Source organism: Ovis canadensis, chromosome 16 (genome assembly GCF_042477335.2).
Source record: "Ovis canadensis isolate MfBH-ARS-UI-01 breed Bighorn chromosome 16, ARS-UI_OviCan_v2, whole genome shotgun sequence".
NCBI classification, from domain to species: Eukaryota; Metazoa; Chordata; class Mammalia; order Artiodactyla; family Bovidae; genus Ovis; species Ovis canadensis.
The window spans coordinates 52,498,161-52,520,638 of NC_091260.1; the positions used below are offsets into that span (position 1 = coordinate 52,498,161).

Below are 22,478 nucleotides of genomic sequence, written 5' to 3' on the forward strand. Positions count from 1 at the left end.
CCCTACTTATGATGTGCTTCCACCTAGAACTGATGGAATGATTCAAAACAAAAATGTTAAATTTTACTGTCGTAATAAAAATAAGTCTTGTAATATGTTTTGTTTTTTTTACAAGAAGCCACACAGTTTCTGTGATACTCTGAAGTCCTGCTAAGCATTAGTTACCATTGCTGAAAGGGCAGCATGTGGCAGCCCCTACAGCTTGGGGTGGGGGGGTTCAGAACTACATAGACTCCCTTTTCCCCTTTCCTTCATACAGCTGGCTCTTGTCCCCACCTGAAACAAAATCTGTTGGGTCCTGAGGAATTGGGAAGTAGTATTTTCTCTTTTCCTGAGTTTGTAGTCATAGCATTTTTATACACGTGTCGGGTTATACATGCTCCCCTGCAGCAGTTAGCAGTTCTGCCGTGGGTTTTCCTGCCCCAGCAGTGGACAGCTCAACCTCTAATCAGAAATGCCCCAGGCAGCTGGCATGGGTGTTCCTGGCATCCATATCTCAGTCACTTCAGAAGCCTCAATAAAAGAGTAAATGTTTGAAGTAGGTTATCTTTTTGAAATTTATAGCTCGTTGACTGGATGTAACTCCTAGTTAATAGTAGTGGCTCTCACTGTTAAAACTAGAGGTATTCAGGAGATGTGAACTAAATTATTTCAGAGTAGTTCCCCATCCCTTTACAGAAAAAAATCCAGTGAGGCCTGTAGTCTGTACCCCTAGGACTCGTGCCTGAGGCTTGGCTTTTACTTCCTGCCATTTGTCCAGGGATTCCTGTTGCTTGTTGCTGACTGGATTAGGACAGTCCCATCTCTGGAATACTGTCAGGTTTGCCTTAAGTGGACCTTTAATGCAAAGTGATGGGTGAATGCCAACACATGGAGGTAAGGCATTACTGAACCTCCAGAGCCGGTAGCAGAAACTCTGCTTACTAATGAACATTTATTAAAATTTATATGTGGGAGAGTTTGAGCTGGGCTTGGTTTTGTTTGTTTTCTAATTCGGTTACAGCAACTGAAAGAAAGTAGCTAACCCTCATCTATCTCAGAAATTTCAGTGCCCGATAACCAAAGGAATGTCTAAGTTGTGTATGACCTTATGGACTAGGGTGGCTGGAAACCTCAGGTGTTTTGATTGGCTGTCCAGATCGCTGCTTCCCACTGAATGAGTTTTAAAAGGAGCTTAGTTCTCAGCTCCAGTTTTCCAAGAGTAAAACTTTATATTAAGTTGTATTGTGCTGAACATTTCCAATGTGGTTTCTTAAAACTTGGGGATTTCACAAAATAGTAACATTTTTAAACTTTTAGAACCAAGATAGATGGCAGCTTTCTATTTTATCAGATAGAAGGATATTAAAACCATTTCGTAAAACATTTTAAAATCAAAATCTCAGGGGACGGGTGGGAATTTTGTACTGTCAACAAAGAAAAACTGGAGATACTAAAAATTTCAAATGAGACAACAGGGTTACACAATAATTTTTATTTTACAATGTAATACTTTATGCTATTTTATTGATAGAGGTTTGTCGGTTTGGAAATGTTAAGACTTTGGGACCTCACAAAATAGTAAAATTTTTAAATTTTAGTGCCACCCAAAGTGGAGTCTGAGTGGCCACTTCTAATACTTTGTTTTTATCACAGTCATTGTTGAAAAACTGTTTTCAACTGCGTGTGTGAAAATAGAAGCCACTCTTCTGAGGCTGCTTTAGTCAACTCAGCATATTCTGGGCAAGAACATCAGTCCCATCTCCAAGAAGGGCTAAAATCTTCAGGGAGTCATTGAGTGACTAGTTCTTAAGTACTTGCAGAGAAGGTCAGTGGAATATAGGTGCCTTCAGCCAGAGCTGTAAGCGGAAACCCTACTCCTGGGTGCCAAGCTTAAAGCACTCTTGGAATCAGCTAAGGAAGAGCAGCAGCTACCAGGAGGAAGCCTAGCAGTCTGTGGCCAGACCACCAGATAAACCAGTATATATGTCCTCCTGCCACAGCAGAACACTGCTCACTACTAATACTGTGGATTCTGGCTGATTACTAGGTTTCACAGACTTAAACAGAATAAAATGAGAAAATAACCTTGAATGAAGAACCAAGATGTGGTTGGATAAGCACTGATGAGTGATAGAAATGTTCTTAGAAACACACGTGGATCCCAAAGACAGGTGTTTGAGCTCCACTAAATCAGCTCAGGTAACTGAGGAGCGATAACAAGGGAAAAATAAAAGCTATAGTACAAACTGAATCTGATTTCTCCTCTGTCCCTCAACACACAAAGGAATATGATTTGAGATTGCCAATTTCCTAGATAAACACTGGTTCAAGGCCTTTTTTTTTTTTTCTGAAAGTCGCTCAGTCGTGTCTGACTCTGCAGCCCTATGGACTGTAGCCCGCCAGGCTCCTCTGTCCATGGAATTCTTCCGGCCACAATACTGAAGTGGGTAGCCATTCCTTCTCCAGGGGATCTTCCCAACCCAGGGATCGAACCCAGGTCCCCTGCATTGCAGGCGGATTCTTTACCGTCTGAGCCACCAGGGAAGCCCATTCAGGGCCTTAGGATTTCTTTTTTAACAACCTTGGCGAGCATTCCATTCCCAAAACAAGTCTTTTTAATCCAGTCTGGTAGGGGCAGCATAGTGGGATGGAAAGAGTAGTCCCCTGTGATTCAGGTGACTATCTGCTTTATAGCCACTAGACTGACCATGAATGAATCAACCCCTCTTGTCCCTGTTTTCTTCATTTACAAAAATCAAAAAGGCCTTATGGCTGTAACATGGTATGACTTCAGTAAACCAGGTTAGGTCAGTGTTCCAGAAGGTCAAACATTTCCTCACAAAGCAATTTTAGGGACCCCAAACAGGTTATGGCTAAAGGTATTTACAAGTACTGTATTAAAATGCTCACTCATAAACTACTTAGGCACTGCAGAACTTTTTTTAAAAGTCAGAATGGGAAAGAATGAAACTAGAAAAGGGGAAATGGAAGGGAATGGGAGTCCCAGTGACATGAGAAACTAACCTAAAGCATGTGTCTAAAAAAGATTCCTTCTTCGCAGGTAACAGGATCCTGGTTTCTAATGGCCATACGTATTTTACCTGTAATGCCGTTGTTAAGTGGCCCCTTTTTTTCCCCAGAATCCTTGGTTCTGTTTTTGACCTGCCAATGCTATCGGTGTTGGTAAATATATTTTGTGGTCAAGAATGCTTGTTACCAACAGGTTGGCTTTATTGTTGACTATCCTGTATAGAGGTTTTCCCTTTACTGATAACAGAAGACCTAGAAGAAAGGAGAAAACCATTTGTGCATGTTTTCTTGGTTTTTGATGTCTCTCCCTCCTCCTAGCACCAACCGCTGCCTTATTGAGCTAGAAGGCTGAACTCAGTCTGAGGCAACTATTTCACCAAGTGACCGTCCACCTAAAATGCTAACTCTGCTAAAGCGCCTCCAAAATGGTACTGGGGTCTTAGGCTTTCTCCCTAAAGACCAGGGACTTCCTTTGATGCAGACAGCAGGTGAGGGGTGTATCTAAGATATCTGGATTGCATTTATTCACAACTGAAAAAAAAAATTATTTAGGGCCTTTTATATATTGTTTGTGCTTTTCAGGTGATTCTCCTCATGAGCACAGAGATTTAGAGCCCAGAGGCACTGTAATTGCTAAAAAGAGGATCTGTCATCCTCATTCCCAGCCATTAATATTTCCATACGCTGGTTTCTTGATACTGGAGAAGTTGGCCTGGAATTAGAAGTAATCTAGTCCAAGAGATTTTCTGATCCAGAAACCTGGTTTCTATTAAGTGTTCCTTAGTCACCTCCTATTTAGACCTCAAGCCTGCAACAAGTGTGGTTTTCACAGCCCCGTTTGCCTGAAAAAAATCTGTTCCACAGAAATATGAGATACAAAATTTTATGAGCAACTTGAAGTTTTTTTATATGCAAGCTTCAGTAAAGACTGATTCATTCTGTCTACTACTGGACCATATAAAATACAGAAAGCTATCTGGCACTTTAATTTCCTGATCAGTAAACCAAGAGATAATATGATTCCAAATTTGAAAGAAAAAGTAGACACAAATTAAGTCAGGGTCTCATAAAATCAGGGGTGGGCAGAGATCTGAAAGGGATCTCTGCTAGGGACTACAACTAGATACCAGCCTTGGGCCTCGCTCTCTCTCACCACAAGGTGGCAGGAGTCCCCTTTCCTGAAATCAGTCACTGAAACGCCTCTGGCTGATACAGTGTATACATCATCTATGCATTTAAGAAACTGTGTTAGACTCTTCTCTATGATACAATGTTTCCAGGGGTAAGCTCTACCTCACTTCTGAGCTGTTAACTGGCAAAATGTTTTCCACACCAGCTTCACAGTGGCTTTTCAGTTACTAGCCCCTGTCTCATTTTCCTTCACTGCCAATGGTATGGCTAGAAGGAGATAAAGTCAAAACCCAGGTTTCAGGAAGTATGAAAATAATTGCCATTTATTACCTAATAACCACTTTACCTACATTATCTCATTTTTGCAGCAACACTGAGAGATAGGTACTGTTCTCATCCCCATCTTATGATGAGAAAACCAGAATTATGCATAGCTAGAAAGTGGTGGTGCTGGGATCTGAACAGTCCTGTCTCCATGCCTAGAGCTCTTAACCACCATGAATCATAAAGAAAAAATTAGTTCATCAAGATGTGTTGAAGTCATGTTTCTAAGGTCAGATAAAATAGTTCATTGGTGAGATAGTCATCTTTCATAAAGAATTTATTATGCCCTAAAGTGGGGCCCAAATTTGTTACCAAACTGCCAAAGTATTCATGTACCCTTAGTTCAAACATGTGCTATATTTACCTTTTGCTTTAAATAAAACTAGGTCTAAGGTATTATCTTTGTGGTTCTAAATAAGGTTTTATTTACCAAAATTTAATCACTGACCAGTTTATGAAGAATTCAGGTCAATATAAATACAGTGGTGTTTTAAAAATTAATTTCTTCCCAACATGCCAATGGGGGAAGTTTAGTATGTAAAAAGTTCTGGAAAGTAGGTCAGGAAATAAACCTGTGTCACTTTGTGTAATTCAATTTGGTTTCTTCCTACACCGATTTCTGCCACAGAGCCTTTCTTCCTCCCCCTCCCTTGGAATCAACATTGCTTACAATACCCTTTAGGAAATGCTGTCCCCTAGAGCAGCCATTAAGAACTTACCATTCCTTCCAAACGCTGCCCTCTGTCAGGCCTCTGTGATTTTGCATAGAGAGTGCCTTCTTCCCGAGATGTCGTCTCTTCTCCATCTGGATGAACTGTTACTCGCCCTTCAAGAAACAACTCGAATGTAACCCTCTCTATGAAGTCTTCCTCAGACTTCCTAGATGGTCTCTCCTTGCTGCTCTTAGTGCACTGAGATTTCTGCTACAGAATCTGTATTTCATATTTTCATTATTTTCATGTTCGTCTCTTGCACTAGACAGTTGTCTCCTTAACAGTAATGGCCATGTTTTATTTATTTTTATTTATTTACCACCCTCAGCTCTAACTGCACCTAGGATTTAGTAGATGCTCACCAGATACATTTGTTGAAGGAATGTTGAAGATGAGGAAAAGGGAGGCTCATAATGTTTAGGCTACTTAAAGTCACATAGCTATCTCATAGCAGAGTTGGGACTCACACACAACACGTCTGGACTCAAGGTACACTGCTCTTTACTCTGTGCATAAATCGCAAATCCATCACAGAAGTTTAGTCTTTCCCCACCCATGCCCCACTGCAGATGATGATAATAAATCAAACTCCACCAGACCCAGCCTTTTGCTCTGGAACTTCAAGCATCACTCCAGGAAATCACTACCAGAGTGGGCCCAGGTGGTGAAATATAATTGCTTTCCTTGCACTATTCACACTCCATTTTCGTAGGCGTGGCAGAGTGGCCATTGATTAAGTTCCCCCGATGCACTACCAAAGACCAGGTACCCTGAGTTGGCTCTTTGTGACTTAGCAGCCTCTGTTCCCCTGCATGGAGACCCTGGTGTGGGAGCTAAATGCTCCTAAATGTTCACTGCTCTATTGTCCTCTACCAATACCTAGTGTTGCTAGCTATTCCCAGAATCCTAATTTGGAAGGGCCACTGCCCCTGGGCACCTGGATGTTAGAGCAGATTTTGCTCCCCACCCACTCATACACCAAGGTCTGGCAGAATATTTTCTCCTTTAATTTTGTAGAGGAGGCATCAGAATATATACTAATGATAGAGAAAGAATATGAATGCAGTAGCCTGGAAACAATCTAGCTTCTGGAGCATAACTTTCATCACTAAGGTCTTGCCCAAGACTAGTCTGGCTGACAGAAAATTTACTGAGCGTATCGACTGTTCAACTTACTGCAATTTTCTCTGGAAATAAACACCCCAAATCCTTCTTTTTTATCCTACTTTTCTTTGGCTTTCTCTCCCTAGTCCCTCAGCCTGGGAAAGGCAATTTTTGTTCACAAAGATTTTTGACCAAGAAGACAGGAGATCACTAATAGGTTAATGGGCATTGAGGTACTCTTCCCCCTTTCCCCTCCAATCAAGAGAAAAGGATCCTTAAGAGTCATTGAAAGTTATTCAAAAGCAATTTTTTACCATGCAGCTCTCCTAGAGATGGCTAACAAGGACAAAGTTGAAGTTAATGATCCATGCCTTCATACTTCCAGTTAAGTACGGGTGACCAGCTAGAGTTGCAAAACTAGCTAATATTTATTGGGCAATTACTATATATGAGATGCCGTGCTACATTTTTTATGGGAATAATCTAATTTACTCTTTATTATCTTTCCTTATTATAGATGCTATTCTAATCCTTATTAGAGAAAACTGAGGCTTAGGATAACTGGTCTTATGGCACACAGAAAGTGGAGGAGCTTGGATTCAAACAGAGGTCTGTCTGACTCTCAAGTTCATGACCTTGCATCCTAACAATTATAACTGTCTATTATTGGAAAAGGCCACCTGGAAAGATAATGAGTGAGTTCCTGATTTGTGTGTGTGTGTGTGTGTATTAGTCACTCAGTTGTGTTCGACTCTTTGCGAGCCCATGGACTGTAGCCTGCCAGGCTCCTCTGTCTGTGAAATTTTCCAGGAGAGAATACTGGAGGTAGCCATTTTCTCCTCCAGGAGATCTTCCCTACACAGGGATCAAACCCCCATCTCCTGCATTGGCAGGTGGACTCCTTACCACTGAGCCACCAGCAAAGCCCTATCTAGCTGGATATATAGTTATATCTATCAACCTACAGTTCCATCATAGGGTACTAGAGAGCTGGTCTCCCCGTATCTTTGACAGGACTGAGTTTATATGACCTGTACTTTTCATAAATATTCTTGCGTGTGTGCTCAGTTGTGTCCAGCTCTTTGTGACTCCATTGACTGTAGCCCACCAGGTTCCTCTGCCTGTGGACTTTTCCAGGCAAGGATACTGGAGTGGGCAGCCATTCCATTCTCCAGGGGATCTTCCCAACCCAGGGATCAAATTCATGTCTCCTGCATCCTCTGTGTTGGCAGGTAGGTTCTCTCTCTTGGTGCCACCTGGGAAGCCCCTACCACATAATATAATAGGTTGTAAATATATTTCATTTGAATTTATAAATTCTGTATGAGATTGGAAATCCTGCTTTCTGTTTATTGGACAATTGCATCCCTCTTCTTTAAACTGCCCCTTCGTGTCTTCTGTGACATTGCTAAAGACCACACCCTTTTCTGAAACTTTCTCCTCCTGTGAGTTCCTTTCTGTTTTTTCCTGACTCGTCTAACTCTCTAAAGACTCTTTCTGAGTCTCCTTACCAGTTCCTCCTTCTGAATGACCGCTGGATAATATAATAATAATAATTACAATAATTAACATTTCACAGAAGCTTACTATGTGCTATACAGTAAATAAAACCTGTAAAACAGAGTTCTCTTATTTGCATTTCTTTAGATGAAGAAAGGAAGATGCAAGATGTCTTTCTCTAAGTGGGGAGCTCACTCTTGAGCCCTCTCTATTTTGATTAAAAAATACCACATATGTTCTCTCCAAACCATGTGTAAATATTCTCCAAAGTTCCTAAGTTTTCTTGTTTGACATACACATGATCCATGGATTTCTTATCCATTCCTTTAACTTCTAATATATCTCGAGTTTCTGGTCCATACAGCCTATTAGACATCGTCAAGTAGATGTATTATGGGCACCTCAAAATTAACACATTCAAAATGGAAATTATCTTCTTCAGACACCCTAAATATCCTCCAATATTGACCTTGTCCTGCCAATATGCTTTCCTTAATAGCATGGCCATTCACCAAGTTGCTCAAGCTGGAAACTTCAAAGCCACCTTTGAATGGGCCCCTGGCTCCATTATACCTCACATATGATTGGTTCCAAGGTCTTGCGAATTTGAGACTCCATCTTATCCATGTTCCTTCTACTACCGTTTTAGATAATTAAGGCTCTCAACATCTCTTCCTTGCACTATTGCATCTGCCTCCTAAATGGTCTTCCTACTTCTGTGGTCTCCCCAGGTCCCATCCATCCTTCCCAGGGCTGACAGTTAATGTTCTAAAGCCAGTAATTGATCATGGCACATCCTGCTCAAAACTTTGATAGTTATCTTCTGCCTACAGAATAAATTCTAAACTCATCAGCATGGCACACAAAACATTCTGTAACTGCACCCAAATTTATCTTCTCAAACATCTCCAGCATGTTCCTATTGTTGTTCAGTTTCAAAGTCACGTCTGACTCTTTGCGACCTCATGGACTGCCGCATGCCAGGCTTCACTGTCCTTCACCATCTCCCAGAGCTTGCTCAAACTCATGTTCATTGAACTGATGATGCCATCCAACCATCTCATTATCTGTCGCCCTCTTCTCCTCTTGCCTCAATCTTTCCCAGCATCAGGGTCTTTTCCAATGAGTCTTACTCATATACCTCCAACTACAACAACTCAAGGCCACTTGCTTTTCCTCAGAAATATCAAGCCTGTCCATGGCACTATGCTGTTGGTCGAGTTACATCAAATGCCCACTGCTGGCTTTCCTACCTGTTGATATTCTACCTTTCTTTGAAGACCCAGCCCCCTGCCCACAGCATACACACAAGTCTCCACCCACATTTCCGGGCTCACAATTTATTACTTGTCCTCTGTTTACATTTTTCTTAAAGCTTTACTGCAGACTAACTTGTAATCTAGTCCGGTGTGTCTGTTTTCTTGGAAAAGGACTGTATCTTAAACATCTGAGTATTTCTAGAGCTTAGAGGGAGCTTGATATATAAATGATTAAAACTGAAGTCCATTTGTGATTTAGGTAAAAGTCAGACTAAACAATCTCAATGTTTACTTCTAAATCAGATTTTCTGCACCTTTTCTATACACTAAGATCTTACTTGAGGCCTGTGCAACTAACAAACATTTAACCTTGGAATTAACTCCTAATTCATGCAGCTAGTTCTGCTTTCACTTCTTTGCAGAGGCTGCAGAAGCCAGGAATTTGGGCTCCTGGCAACGAAAGCCCAGTGAATGTTGTCACTGGGTTTCCGGAGGAGGTGGGGTAGAAAGCACAAGAACACATCAGAAAACTAGCAGAGTTCCAGGACATCTGGGGCTGATTATTCCAGCAAGATGCTCAAGCAAAGAGAACAATTCCTGGACTAGGTGTTTTGTTTTTTTTTTTTCTCTCTCTTTTTTTTTTTTTTTTTGACATCTGGGCTTTGGCAACGATTCCTATCGCTTTGCTCAGCAGTTCTTGAGGGATGAGATATGGACTTGTTTCAGGGAAACAAACCTTTACTGACTCAACTTCTGCTACAGCAGACTCCTTAAGATCCTTCCCCATCCATGTGCCTTCCTGGTATCTCTAGGTTTCATCAAATTTACAGAGAGAGGAATTAGTCTCCAAGAACCAAAAAAATTCATAGTACCTGGGATCTGAATCGGGTTATTCCACTGCCTCTTAATTTCTCCCCCTCATGACTGAGCGACTTTCACTTTCACACTGATTCTTTTCAAATCATGGAGGACGAAGAACACTGAGACCCTGGAAAGCGACCTCAGGCTACTGAGGCAATGGATCCACTCCAGCTATTCTGACATCTCTCTTTTTAAGCACAAGCTTAGTAGAACTCTTGCTTTCGGTTTTGAAGAAACATGCATCTCTTGTCTGAAACTACACATTTTACTCTTTTCGTTTCATTATTACCTCTAAAGTACAAAGTGTACTTTAGTATCTTCAGATTCAAATTCTCAAACACAAACATATTGTAATACTGTCTAACAATTAATCACAATTACAATTTCAAATATTCTGACCCACTTCCCTAGAAGCAAAAGGCTGTATATTACAGTATAATGGAGAGGAAAGGATGCTTGGCTAACATTTACTGAGTACATACCCTGTCAGGCACTAGCCTATGCATGTTATATACATTATTTTATTTAAAGTTCACAATAACTCTATGTGATATACAATTATCTGCATTTTAGTGATGGAGAAAGCAAGGCTCAGAAGTTAAGTGGTTTTCCCAAGATTGTGTATAGTGAGTGGCAGAGGCAGGTTAAGATGACATGGCTGACTCTAGCAATGTATACTCTTTACCCATCACTCTTGCATGCTAAGTCACTTCAGTCGTGTCCGACTCTTTGCAATCCTATGGACTGTAGCCTGCCAGGCTCCTCTGTCCATGGGATTCTCCAGGCAAGAATACTGGAGTGGGCTGCCATACCCTCCTCCAGGGGATCTTCCCAACCCAGTGATAGAACCTGTGTCTCTTATGTCTCCTTCATGGGCAGGTGGGATCTTTACTACTAGCGCCACCTGGGAAGTAATAGGTGATAGCTGATCTATTATCTCCAGCATCTCAGAAAGATAATTCTTATTATAATTTTATTCTTATGCCAATATTCACTGAGTATTCAAGACCTGTCAGGTCCTGATCTAAGTGCTGTATTATATGTGATTTTATTAAGTCTCAGAAAAACCCACTTTTCAAGGAAGGTACTGTTATTTTACTGATGAATAAATAGAGGCTGAGAGAGGTTAAGTAACCTCACCCAGGTCAGAGAGCTGAGTGGTGGAGCCTGATTTAAAATCCAGACAGCCTGCCTTCAGAGAGTAGGCTACCTTGCATATGAAGGGCACATTCTGGAGTGAGCTCTTCCTCCTCCTGGGTAGTTTAACTTGAACGTGATCGGTACTCAGTTCCACTATATGTAAAATGAGACTCTGGGGACATGCCTGCTGGCCAGGTGCCCCCATATGTATTCTCAAATTCCTCAAAGTCAGAATCCCTGTTTACAGAGTGAAAGGCAGTACATTTTTGAAATACGACAGGTCTGGGTTCAAATCTTACCACACTTACTGGCTAGATGATTTTAAACAAGATACTCAAACTTTCTGAGTACCAGTTTCACCACCTGAATATGAAAGATAAAAATACCTACCAAATAGGGTTATTTATGAGTCAGAAATAGTATATGTATTTTATAACACCAGGGGATTGGAATAAGTTCTACATTACCGTTATTATTAATGTTCTTATGGTTTCTGAACATTTGAAGAACTATTCAAAAAAGATCTTCATGACCCAGATAATCACGATGGTGTGATCACTCACCTAGAGCCAGACATCCTGGAGTGCAAGGTCAAGTGGGCCTTAGGAAGCATCACTATGAACAAAGCTAGTGGAGGTGATGGAATTCAAGTTGAGTTATTTCAAATCCTAAAACATGATGCTGTGAAAGTGCTGCCTCAATATGCCAGCAAATTTGGAAAACTCAGCAGTGGCCACAGGACTGGAAAAGGTCAGTTTTCATTCCAATCCCATAGAAAGGCAATGCTAAAGAATGCTCAAACTACCGCACAACTGCACTCATTTCACATGCTAGCAACGTAATGCTCAAAATTCTCCAAGCGATGCTTCAAACAGTATGTGAACTGAGAACTTCCAGATGTTCAAGCTGGTTTTAGAAAAGGCAGAGGAACCAGAGATCAAATTGCCAATATCCACTGGATCATCAAAAAAGCAAGAGAATTCAAGAAAAACATCTACTTCTGCTTTATTGATTATGTCAAAGCCTTTCACTGTGTGGATCACAATAAACTGTGGAAAATTCTTAAAGAGTTGGGAATACCTAGACCACCTGACCTGCTTCTTGAGAAATCTGTATACAGGTCAGGAAGCAATAGCTAGAACTGGACATGGAACAATAGACTGGCTCCAAATCAGGAAAGAAATATGTCAAGGCTGTATATTGTCACCTTGCTTATTTAACTTATATGCAGAGTACATCACGAGAAACGCTGGCCTGGATGAAGCACAAGCTGGAATCAAGATTGCTGGGAGAAATATCAACAACTTCAGATATGCAGATAACACCACACTTATGGCAGAAAGTGAAGTACTAAAGAGCCTCTTGATGAAAGTGAAAGAGGAGAGTGAAAAAGCTGGCTTAAAATCCAACATTCAGAAAACTAAGATCATGGCATCTAGTCCCATCACTTCATGGCAAATAGATGGGGAAACAGTGAGAGACTTTATTTTTCTGGGCTCCAAAATCACTGCAGATGGCGATTGCAGCCATGAAATTAAAAGACATTTGCTCCTTGGAAGAAAAGTTATGACCAAAATAGACAGCATATTAAAAAGCAGAGACATTACTTTGCCAACAAGGGTCCATCTAGCCAAAGCTGTGGTTTTTCCAGTAGTCATGTATGGATGTGAGAGTTGAACTATAAAGAAAGCTGAGCACCACAGAATTGATGTTTTTGAACTGTGGTGTTGGAGAAGACTCTTGAGAGTCCCTTGGATTGCAAGGAGGTCCAACCAGTCCATCCTAAAGAAAATCAGTCCTGAGTATTCATTGGAAAGACTGATGCTGAAGCTGAAACTCCAATACTTTGGCCATGTGATGCAAAGAACTGACTCATTTGAAAAGACCCTGATGCTGGGAAAGATTGAAGGTGGGAGAAGGGGAAGACAGAGGATGAGATGGTTGAGTGGCATCACTGACTCAATGAACAAAAGTTTGAGTAAAGTGTAAGAGCTGGTGATGGACAGGGAGGCCTAGCATGCTGCAGTCCATGGGTTCACAAAGAGTCAGACATGACTGAGCAGCTGAACTGAACTGAACTGAAGGTTATTGACTAAGAGGACATACTTTCACATACACCAGTGGGCAGGGGGCAGAGTTCCCCATATCCCCTCCTACCATGGGCATCTCTGAGAGAGGCTAGCGAACATGCTGTCCTGGGTAAGATGAAACATGAGACAGTCTTCTGCTGGGCCTCTTTTAGGTGTGGCTCTGACTGAGATAGGTGGGGAAAGACAGGCTGCATGAATTCTCTGTGTCCAGCTTGTCCCCCGCCTGGCCAACCTGATGAGAAAGTACTAACTATGAATCACCTTCAATGAAATGCAATCAGAATCCTAACTCTCACCCAATAATGACACCCTTCTTTGTTAAAGGGCTCTAAGGGGAAAGCACATGGCCTTTAGAATCACATTTGCTTGGATCTAAACCTCCAAGACTTACATGAATTTAGGCATGTTCCTTTACAGAATATCAGGCTCCTTCTGGCAAATGAGAGCTATCGTGTAGGGTGTTTGTGAGGCTTAGGTTCTTTATGGATAGGACCTAGGTCAGTTTCAGGGATTTAACACACACTTAGATCAGTCCTGGGTGTTCTTTGAAAGGAATGATGCTAAAGCTGAAACTCCAGTACTTTGGCCACCTCATGCAAAGAGTTGACTCATTGGAAAAGACTCTGATGCTGCGAGGGATTGGGGGCAGGAGGAAATGGGGACGACAGAGGATGTGATGGCTGGATGGCATCACCGACTCTATGGACATGAGTTTGAGTGAACTCTAGGAGTCGGTGATTGACAGGGAGGCTTGGCGTGCTGCAATTCATGGAGTCGCAAAGAGTCAGACACGACTGAGCGACTGAACTGAACTGAACTGAACACACACTCAGCAAAAGAGAACAGTTCAGGATCAACATCATTCTGAAATGAACAAACAGCAATGATATGCCAAGGATAAATAAAGGGGCAGGTCGGCACAAAACACTGTCTTTGGCTGAAATTTTAAACAGTTTTAAAAATGAATCTGAAGAGTTTCTTTAATTATTACTTTTGGAGACAACGTTAATATTTCCTGCCTCCCGCAAAACTTGCCTTATGTTTAGGGACTTAGATTTTATATATTCAGCAAGAAAAGAAAGTTTAATGTGTTCACTTACTTTGTCATAAAGCTAATTTGTATCTATCACGCTGTTAGCTGAGACAGTCTTGTGGGATTTGGTTATAACGTTCAGCATTGAAGGAGATATAAATACTAAATATTATTTCAGCAGACCCCTATAGCTTTGGGTTCGAAAGACTACTAGAAATTGGCTAGGTACCTCCAGGTTAGAATTTGACCTCATCCAAAGTACAGGTTGGCATTTTGCCTAACTAACATGAATAATAGAGGTGAATCACCCCAAATAAATGAATCTGCAAGAGGCCATGCTATCCGTATATCCACACTGAAGACTTGGTTGGTGACCAGGGCCAGAACTCACCTCTGCATTAGGGTCAGGAGGTTTTTTGTGTCTCTGCTTTTCCTGTGCTCATCTCCATATATAAGTATTTGAATCATCAGACACTGCAGGCAAGTTGAGAAACATAATAGGTTAAAGAGAATCAGATAGCAAGCACCTTAACTATAAATCAAACTCAGGAGAGCACAAGTGGAACTGAGATGTCACAGGTTTACATTTCAAATCGTTTCCTCCTGGTTCCCTACTAAGGAGGAAGGAGTCTGAGCTGAAGGCTCTGACCCCTCTGAGCTTCTCCCTTCAGCTTTGCTGAAGCTTCCCCTACCATCTGTGGCTATGAATAATCAAAGTAACAGGTCTGAAAACTGACAGCATGCCTATCTAAAACCCAGAGTGGTCTCCACCAGAATTACAGCCGTGGTTTCCATCAGGATTTTCCAAATAGCTGTAACCAAATGGATGGATATAAAAGAAATGGATGGGTAAACCAATGAAGTGAAGTGACGTCACTCAGTTGTGTCCGATTCTTTGCGACCCCATGGACTGTAACTTACAAGGCTCCTCTGTCCATGGAATTTTCCAAGCAAGAGTACTGGAGTGGGTTGCCATTTCCTTCTCCAGGGGATCTTCCCAACCCAGGGATTGAACCCGGGTCTCCCGCATTGCAGGCAGACACTTTACCCTCTGAGCTCCCAGGGAAGCCTCCCAGGTAAACCAATGGATGGATATAAACAAAATCAGTGTATGAGTCCCAAATTTGCATTGCATTCTTATGCTACACAACTTTACCCTTAAGCAGTTTTCCATTGTAAACTGCTGATCTCTCTATCCAATCAAGATGGAATTCCAGAAACCGGATTTATCCTCCCAAATGAAACAATCAAAAAAGAAAAAATAGACAAAATATATTTGAAATGATCTTCAAGACAGTGAACATCGGGCAACAAAAGACGGTGTTCCTGAGAGAGGGAAAACAAGTGAAGTAAACCCTACGACTTCCCCAGATTACTACTGTGAGAGCCTCTCCAAGCTTTGATGTAGGGAAGTGGAGCTCAGCAAGCACTCTGAATTAAGGATATGGAGCTCAGACTCTCGGAAGATTCTTAGGGCAGAGTAACGGAGAGACAGCTGCACAGAAAAAGAATATCTGTATCTGCAGGACATCCCCTTCAAATACAGCTGACCCACAGTCTGGGAACCTGCAGGTATAGTGGGGCTGACTGTACTACACCATTTTTTTTTTTTTTTTTTGGTACTACACCGTTTTATACTACAGACGTGAGCATCTGCAGACTTTGGTGTTGGCGAAGAGGGAAGGTGGGGAGTTCTAGAACAAATCCCCCACAGACACAGAGGGACAACTGTATTCAGGAGAGTACTGATTAACACAGACATGTAAAAACTGCCCAAGGCTTGAGAAAATAATCATCTGCAGGTCCCAGAGGGAACAGGGCAGTGTTTACATACAGCCAGGTACAATGCCTGTTCCCACCAGCCAAACTGGAAAGCCACATTGTCGTGGAGCACTGGGTGGGCTACTCAGAGGTACTGAGGCTTTTGCTTCAATAATGGGGGATAAATAGCCCTTGACTAAATAAGCCCTTGTCCCATCTAACAAATCTTAAAAGCAAGACCTAAAAGGACCAAACTCTAATGTAACTGAATTTCACAACAAAGTAATTTGACTGAGTTCCAGAACAAAGTTCAAGAATACTTACAGGAACACAAAAATATCCAATACTCAACAATGTAAAATACACAATGTCTGGCATCCAAACAAACATTCAGGTTGAATCCCTACTCCAAGTGGAGGGCAGAGCCTTCATTGCTAGGTAAGATCTAGCTGGGGCTCTCCTTTCACTGATTTTCTGTGGAATATGGTAAACAAACCCTTACAATGTGGTCTTTTATGATTCAGAAAAGTTATCTTCAATGATTTCTTTAATTACTGTATTATTGTAATATCAATTCAAGTATTGATATTACAGTCTCTCTTCAGAAATACATTAGAATTCTTTGGCTAAAGGGGATTAAAAATACAGATTCTGGACACCAGTGTTAGAATATCTGATTTAATAGTCTAGAGTGGGACTCAGGAATCTGTTTTCTGTTTCATTTTTATTTTGTTTTACAAATTTGTTTTGTTCTGTTGCAATCCTAGATTTGGGGAATATTGCTCAACAACACTCAGCATGTTAAGATTCTCTTCAATATTTTCAATCCGGATTGAATTGTTTCAAATTTCTTGTTTTCCTGAAATTCCTTAATTCACCCTTAAAAATTTAATTTCATCTCATCTTTTGGCCTCAAACTGTGATCCATTCATTTTTAAGTTTTCTCTTCTTACAGGTTTATGATCCCATAACAGAGCTGCCAGCCATGTGTTTATCCTTCTCTTGAAGAAGCTGTTGGGACCTTATATTTTCATAGGGTTTTTGTTTTCTCTTAACCTTCCAAATGAAGTCCCCTTTCTTCTGTTACTTACTATTTTAATACGTATTTTCTGATTACATTTAGTTAACCTGAAAGGAGATAAATGTATCCAGTCCTGACATTTGGCAATATACATGTGTGGACTGCTTTTGACTCTACCCTGGAGAAAGGCTACCCACTCTAGTATTCTAGCCTGGAGAATTCCACGGACTGTATACTCCATGGGGTCACAAAGAGTCGGACATGACTGAGTGACTTTCACTTTCATGAACATTAGTTGATTTATATTAACTTTTCCTCTGACATTGAACAAATTTGGGTTTTAAGTAGAGACATCGCTACCAATAAAGTCTTCAGCTTGGTCTGTTAGTATGCTGACTGGTTGAACAACTGTTAGTCACACCTCTTGCCACATCCTGCTATAGGGAATAAACTTCCAGGATACTAGGAATCAGTACTTGAGTAAGGATGGCTGTACAAAGTGCTCCTTGTTCTAACACAACCTCGAGTGCTTCTTCATGATTCTGCTATTGACATACCAAGATTTCAGGATTAGAGTGTTACTCTTTTAAGACTCTGGTCCAGGCATGGACACAATAAAAGTTTCTGTAGTCATATTCTTCCTCAGCACATCTAACAATGTAGAGAATATTCAAAAGAGAACACTTTATTTAAAAAAAAAGAAAGAAAGAAAAAAAAGAGAGAAGGAAGAAGGAAGGAAGGCTAGAGAAAAGGAAGCAAAGGGAAAACACACACACACACACAAACACACACACACAACCTCCCCTCACATTGTGCTTACAGGCTTGGGAGCAAATGTAACAAAACCAGCCACTATTTACCTTCCTTAGCAGTTGAACTGCCTTTCTGAGCTCTCCTTTGGCAAAGCAGATCTTGCCCATGTTATAAAATGTTTCAGCCACTTTTTCATTACAGTCACCATAGCTGATGACCTGAGATCTCAATGAAGCCTTTAGCAGTCTATAAGCCTCCTAGGGGATTAAAAAAATACATACATACTTTTAATTCACCTGGCAATTCTGAAGGCGCATGCTGGGTTGTATTCTTCTCTATGGGAGGCATCCTACCCCACAGCGGTACAGCCCACCAGGATCAGTCGGCTGTGATATGTCATCTAGGTAATGTTCCCATGAAGAGTTGAAGTTTCAAGCTTATAATTAATTATAGTAGTTAATTCACATGAACAATATTATTTCATCTTTATGACTACCCTACAACAGAGAAATGTTATTACACTCTTTTCTTGATGAAGGAATGGAAACTAATAAAGGCAAAGGATCTTGCTTGAGCTCACAGAGCCTACAGTTAGCAGTGTCAAGATTCAAACCAGCCAGTCTGAATTCCATTGCCCTTGCTCTTTTTTTTTAAGATTTTTTTTAAATGGGGACAATTTTAAAGTCTTTATTGAATTTGTTACAATGTTGTTTCTGTTTTATGTTTTGGTTTTTTGGCCACAAGGCATGTGGGATCTTTGCTCCCTGATGAGGGATCAATTTGACACCCTCTGCAATAGAATGAAAAGTCTTAACCACTGGACCACCAGGAAGTCCCAAGCCCTTGTTCTTTTTTTTTTTTTAATGACTCTTAAAAAAAGTTTTCAAACCTTCAGAAAACCTGAAAGAATAGTAGAATAAATACACAAAATATTTTCACCCAGATTCACCAGCTGGCTATCATTTTGCAATGTTTGCTTTATTGCACTCTCTTTAAAAAATTGTGTGTGTGTATGTGTGTAATAGACAACATTTTATATAGTTAATACATATATAAATATGTACACATATAGTGTTGTTGAAAATAAATTGTACTAAATATACTAAGATAAAATAGTGTCAACAATTCCATTTTAAAAGGAGCTTTTTCTCCTGTTCTCAAGCCTGAGATGATACTCTCAGCCTGGAAGATGGCAGTTCTGGCTAGTGGATCCTGTTTATTTTTTATCAGTGGCAGATTAAACTTCTATTTGAAAAAAAATGTTATTTTTCAAAGGAACATAATTCCTAAATCTTCTGAGTTTCTGTTATGGTCTTTTAGAACAGGCTGAGGGTCTCATCTCAGGCTTGAAGGGTGGAAGAAAAAGCTCTTTTAAAATGGAATTATCCCTGATGCTCTAGAAGCTAGGATTCCTGGTTTTCATCCAGGGTGCTGCTACTGCTGCTGCTGCTGCTAAGTCGCTTCAGTTGTGTCCGACTCTGTGCGACCCCATAGACGGCAGCCCACCAGACTCCCCAGTCCCTGGGATTCTCCAGGCAAGAACACTGGAGTGATTGCCATTTCCTTCTCCAATGCATGAAAGTGAAAAGTGAAAGTGAAGTCGCTCAGTCATGTCTGACTCTTCACAACCCCACGGACTGCAGCCTACCAGGCTCCTCCGTCCATGGGATTTTCCAGGCAAGAGTACTGGAGTGGGGTGCCACCAGGCTACCCATGTTCAATTCCTGGGCAGGGAACTAAGATCTCTCTTCAGGACTGCTCACTGCTGTCTCCCTGAGATCAGTTTCTTTGGGGCTTCGGTTTCAGGTGGCACTAGTGGTAAAGAACCCACCTGCCAATGCAGGAGAGGTAGGAGACTCGGGTTCGATCCCTGGGTCAGGAAGATCCCCTGGAAGAAGGCATGGCAACCCACTCCAGTAGTCTTGCCTGGAGAATTCCATGGACAGAGGAGCCTGGTGGGCTACAGTCTATAGGGTTGCAAAGAAGTTGGACACTGAAGTCGGACTGAAGCGACTTAGCACATAGGCACATCCCACAGGAAGTGTGTTGTGAAATTCAGCAAAGTAATTCAAGTTATTGAGCACCTACTATGTACCAGTTACTGTTTCAGGCACTGAGGACACAGCAGTGAACAAAACAAAAACCCTTGCCCTCATCAAGCTGATTTCCTAGTAGTAAAGGTGCTCTTGTCCACAGTTCTGCCTATGGTTTAGATACAGAGCCACCTGGCTGGCACTCAAACACTTTTGTATCTCTAGGAGATTGGTACATGTGGTTAGAAGCAGAGAGCTGTTAGGCATTGATACTGGTGTCTTATCACAAAGTCATGATGTTCACTGTATCAGAACCTAACAAGAATAAGCTATGAGATTCTGACCAAATGCCTTCACACCATGCAAACTAAATTAAAATATTAGATACATCTGTGACTTTGCTAGCTCATATTAATCTTCCATACCAGTAGAAAATGCCAAGGCCATTGTAAAAATAAAAAACATTGCAAATCATCACCATGCTTTTTGCCTCTATGAGTGGCAATTAATAGAACTAAAGAAAATGTCATCATTTATAAAAATATTCAAATGTGAAATAAAAGAAGCTTTTTCTTCATTCCTCCAAAAAAAAACCAAAAACTTTCCTATTATGTACCTAGAACCCTACTCTTAAACTGGCTGTCACATGGCCAACAAGATCATGTCATATCAGATCCATACTGTTTCTTGTGCCTGAGGAAGAATAAAGAGCTAACTTGGTCAGATCAAAGTCACGTGGTATCTCATGACAAATAAAGGTCTTCACTGCCTTCATGCTAAACTCAGTACTAAAGTTCAGGTCCAAAGTTTTAGAGTAAGAGTTTAGACTCATGGGACTTCTAAGTAAAAAGGTCAGCGACCAAAAGCTTCTTTTGATGGCTATAACTCTTTTTTAATGTGAAAACAAAAGTTTGGTCAATAAGGAGCTGAAGACCAGAAACTGAGAAGGAAATAATGTATCAAGAGTAAAACCAACAAACAAACTTAGCTATATCTAAAGATGAAAGCCCATTTTGACTTAAAATATGAAATTTACACAGGACTAGAGATTATATGTGTCCTGCATTTGAAGGGGCTCATATTTCAAGATACAGGAAAAATACTTTAAACAAAAAAAAAAAAACTAATATTGCAACATGCACCAGCCCTATTTTTATTCGTGGCATTACCCGAGCCTCCTCTGAGCTTCCATTTCTGAATGTTGTTGCTCAGTCGCTCTGTTATGTCTGACTCTTTGAGACCCCATGAACCGCAGCATGCCAGGCTTCCCTATCCTTCACCATCTCCTGGAGTTTGCTCAAACTCACGTCCATTAAGTTGGTGATGCCATGCAACCATCTTGTCCTCTGTTATCTCCTCCGCCTACTGCCTTCAAGCTTTCCAGCATCAAGCTCTTTTCTAATGTCAGTTCTTCACATCAGGTAGCCAAAGTAATGGAGCTTCAGCTTCAGCATCAATCCTTCCAGTGAATATTCAGGACTGATTTCCTTTAGGACTGACTGATTGGATCTCCTTGCAGTCCAAGGGACTCTCAAGAGTCTTCTTCAATACCACAGTTCAAAAGCATCAACTCTTCAGCACTCAGCTTTCCTTATGGTCCAACTCTCACATCCATACATGACTACTGGAAAAACCATAGCTTTGACCTGACAGACCTTTGTTGGCAAAGTAATGTCTCTGCTTTTTAATAAGCTGTCTAGATTGGTCATAGCTTTTCTTCCAAGGAGCAAGTGTCTTTTAAATTCATGGCTGCAGTCACCATCTGCAGTGATTTTGGAGCCCAAGAAAATAAAGTCTGTCACTGTTTCCATTGTTTGCCCATCTGTTTGCCATGAAATGATGGGATGGGTTGCCATAATCTTAGTTTTGTGAATGTTGAGTTTTAAGCTAGCTTTTTCACTCTCCTCTTTCACTTTCATCAAGAGGCTCTCTAGTTCCTCTTCGCTTCTATAAGGGTGGTGTCAACTGCATATCTGAGGTTATTGACGTTTCTCCTGGCAATCTTGATTCCAGCTTGTGTTTCATCCAGCCTAGCATTTCACATGATGTACTCTGTATATAAATAAGCAGAGTGACAACATACAGCTTTGACATACTCCTTTCCCAATTTGGAACCAGTCTGTTCTTCCATGTCCAGTTCTAATGGCTGTTTCTTGACCTGCATACTATTTTATCAGGAGGCAGGTAAGATGGTCTGATATTCTCATCTCTTGAAGAATTTCTACAGTTTGTTGTGTATCAAAGGCTTTAGCGTAGTCAGGGAAGCAGATGTTTTTCTGGAATTCTCTTCATTTTTCTATGATCCAACAGATGTTGGCAATTTGATCTCTGGTTCCTCTGCCTTTTCTAAACCCAGCCTGAACATCTGGAAGTTCTCAGTTCACGTACTGTTGAAGCATCGCTTTGAGAATTTTGAGCATTACTTTGCTAGAGTGTGGGCTTCCCTAGTGGCTCAGACAGTAAAGTGTCTGCCTGCAAAGGGGGAGACCTGGGTTCAATCCCTGGGTCGGGAAGATCCCCTGGAGAAGGAAATGGCAACCCACTCCAGTACTCTTGCCTGGAAAATTCCATGGACAGAGGAGCCTGGTAGGCTACAGTCCATGGGGTCACAAAGAGTTGGACATGACTGAGTGACTTCACTTCACTTTCACTTTGTTAGCATGTGAAATGAGTGCAATTGTGCAGTAGTTTGAACATTCTTTGGCATTGCCTTTCTTTGAGATTGGAATGAAAACTGACCTCT

At 41.1% G+C, this 22,478-nt stretch overlaps 1 protein-coding gene across 4 annotated transcripts in view; it reads right to left on the bottom strand.

Moving 5' to 3' along the window:
* Window positions 1–1,459: 1,459 nt before the first annotated feature.
* TTC23L (tetratricopeptide repeat domain 23 like) overlaps window positions 1,460–22,478 on the bottom strand; it is a 68,603-nt gene continuing 47,584 nt past the window's right edge. For 3 of the 4 annotated variants that reach the window (XM_069555857.1, XM_069555853.1, XM_069555856.1), the window contains exons 10-13: window positions 17,810–17,959; window positions 14,559–14,641; window positions 5,187–5,293; window positions 1,460–3,264 (exon numbers count right to left, since the gene is read on the bottom strand). In XM_069555857.1, coding sequence (XP_069411958.1) covers window positions 5,212–5,293; window positions 14,559–14,641; window positions 17,810–17,959 — 315 coding nt within the window. In that variant the 3' untranslated portion in view covers window positions 1,460–3,264; window positions 5,187–5,211. Of the gene's footprint in view, window positions 3,265–5,128; window positions 5,294–14,558; window positions 14,642–17,809; window positions 17,960–22,478 lie in introns of those variants that run through there. The other variant, XM_069555854.1, reaches the window with a different exon arrangement.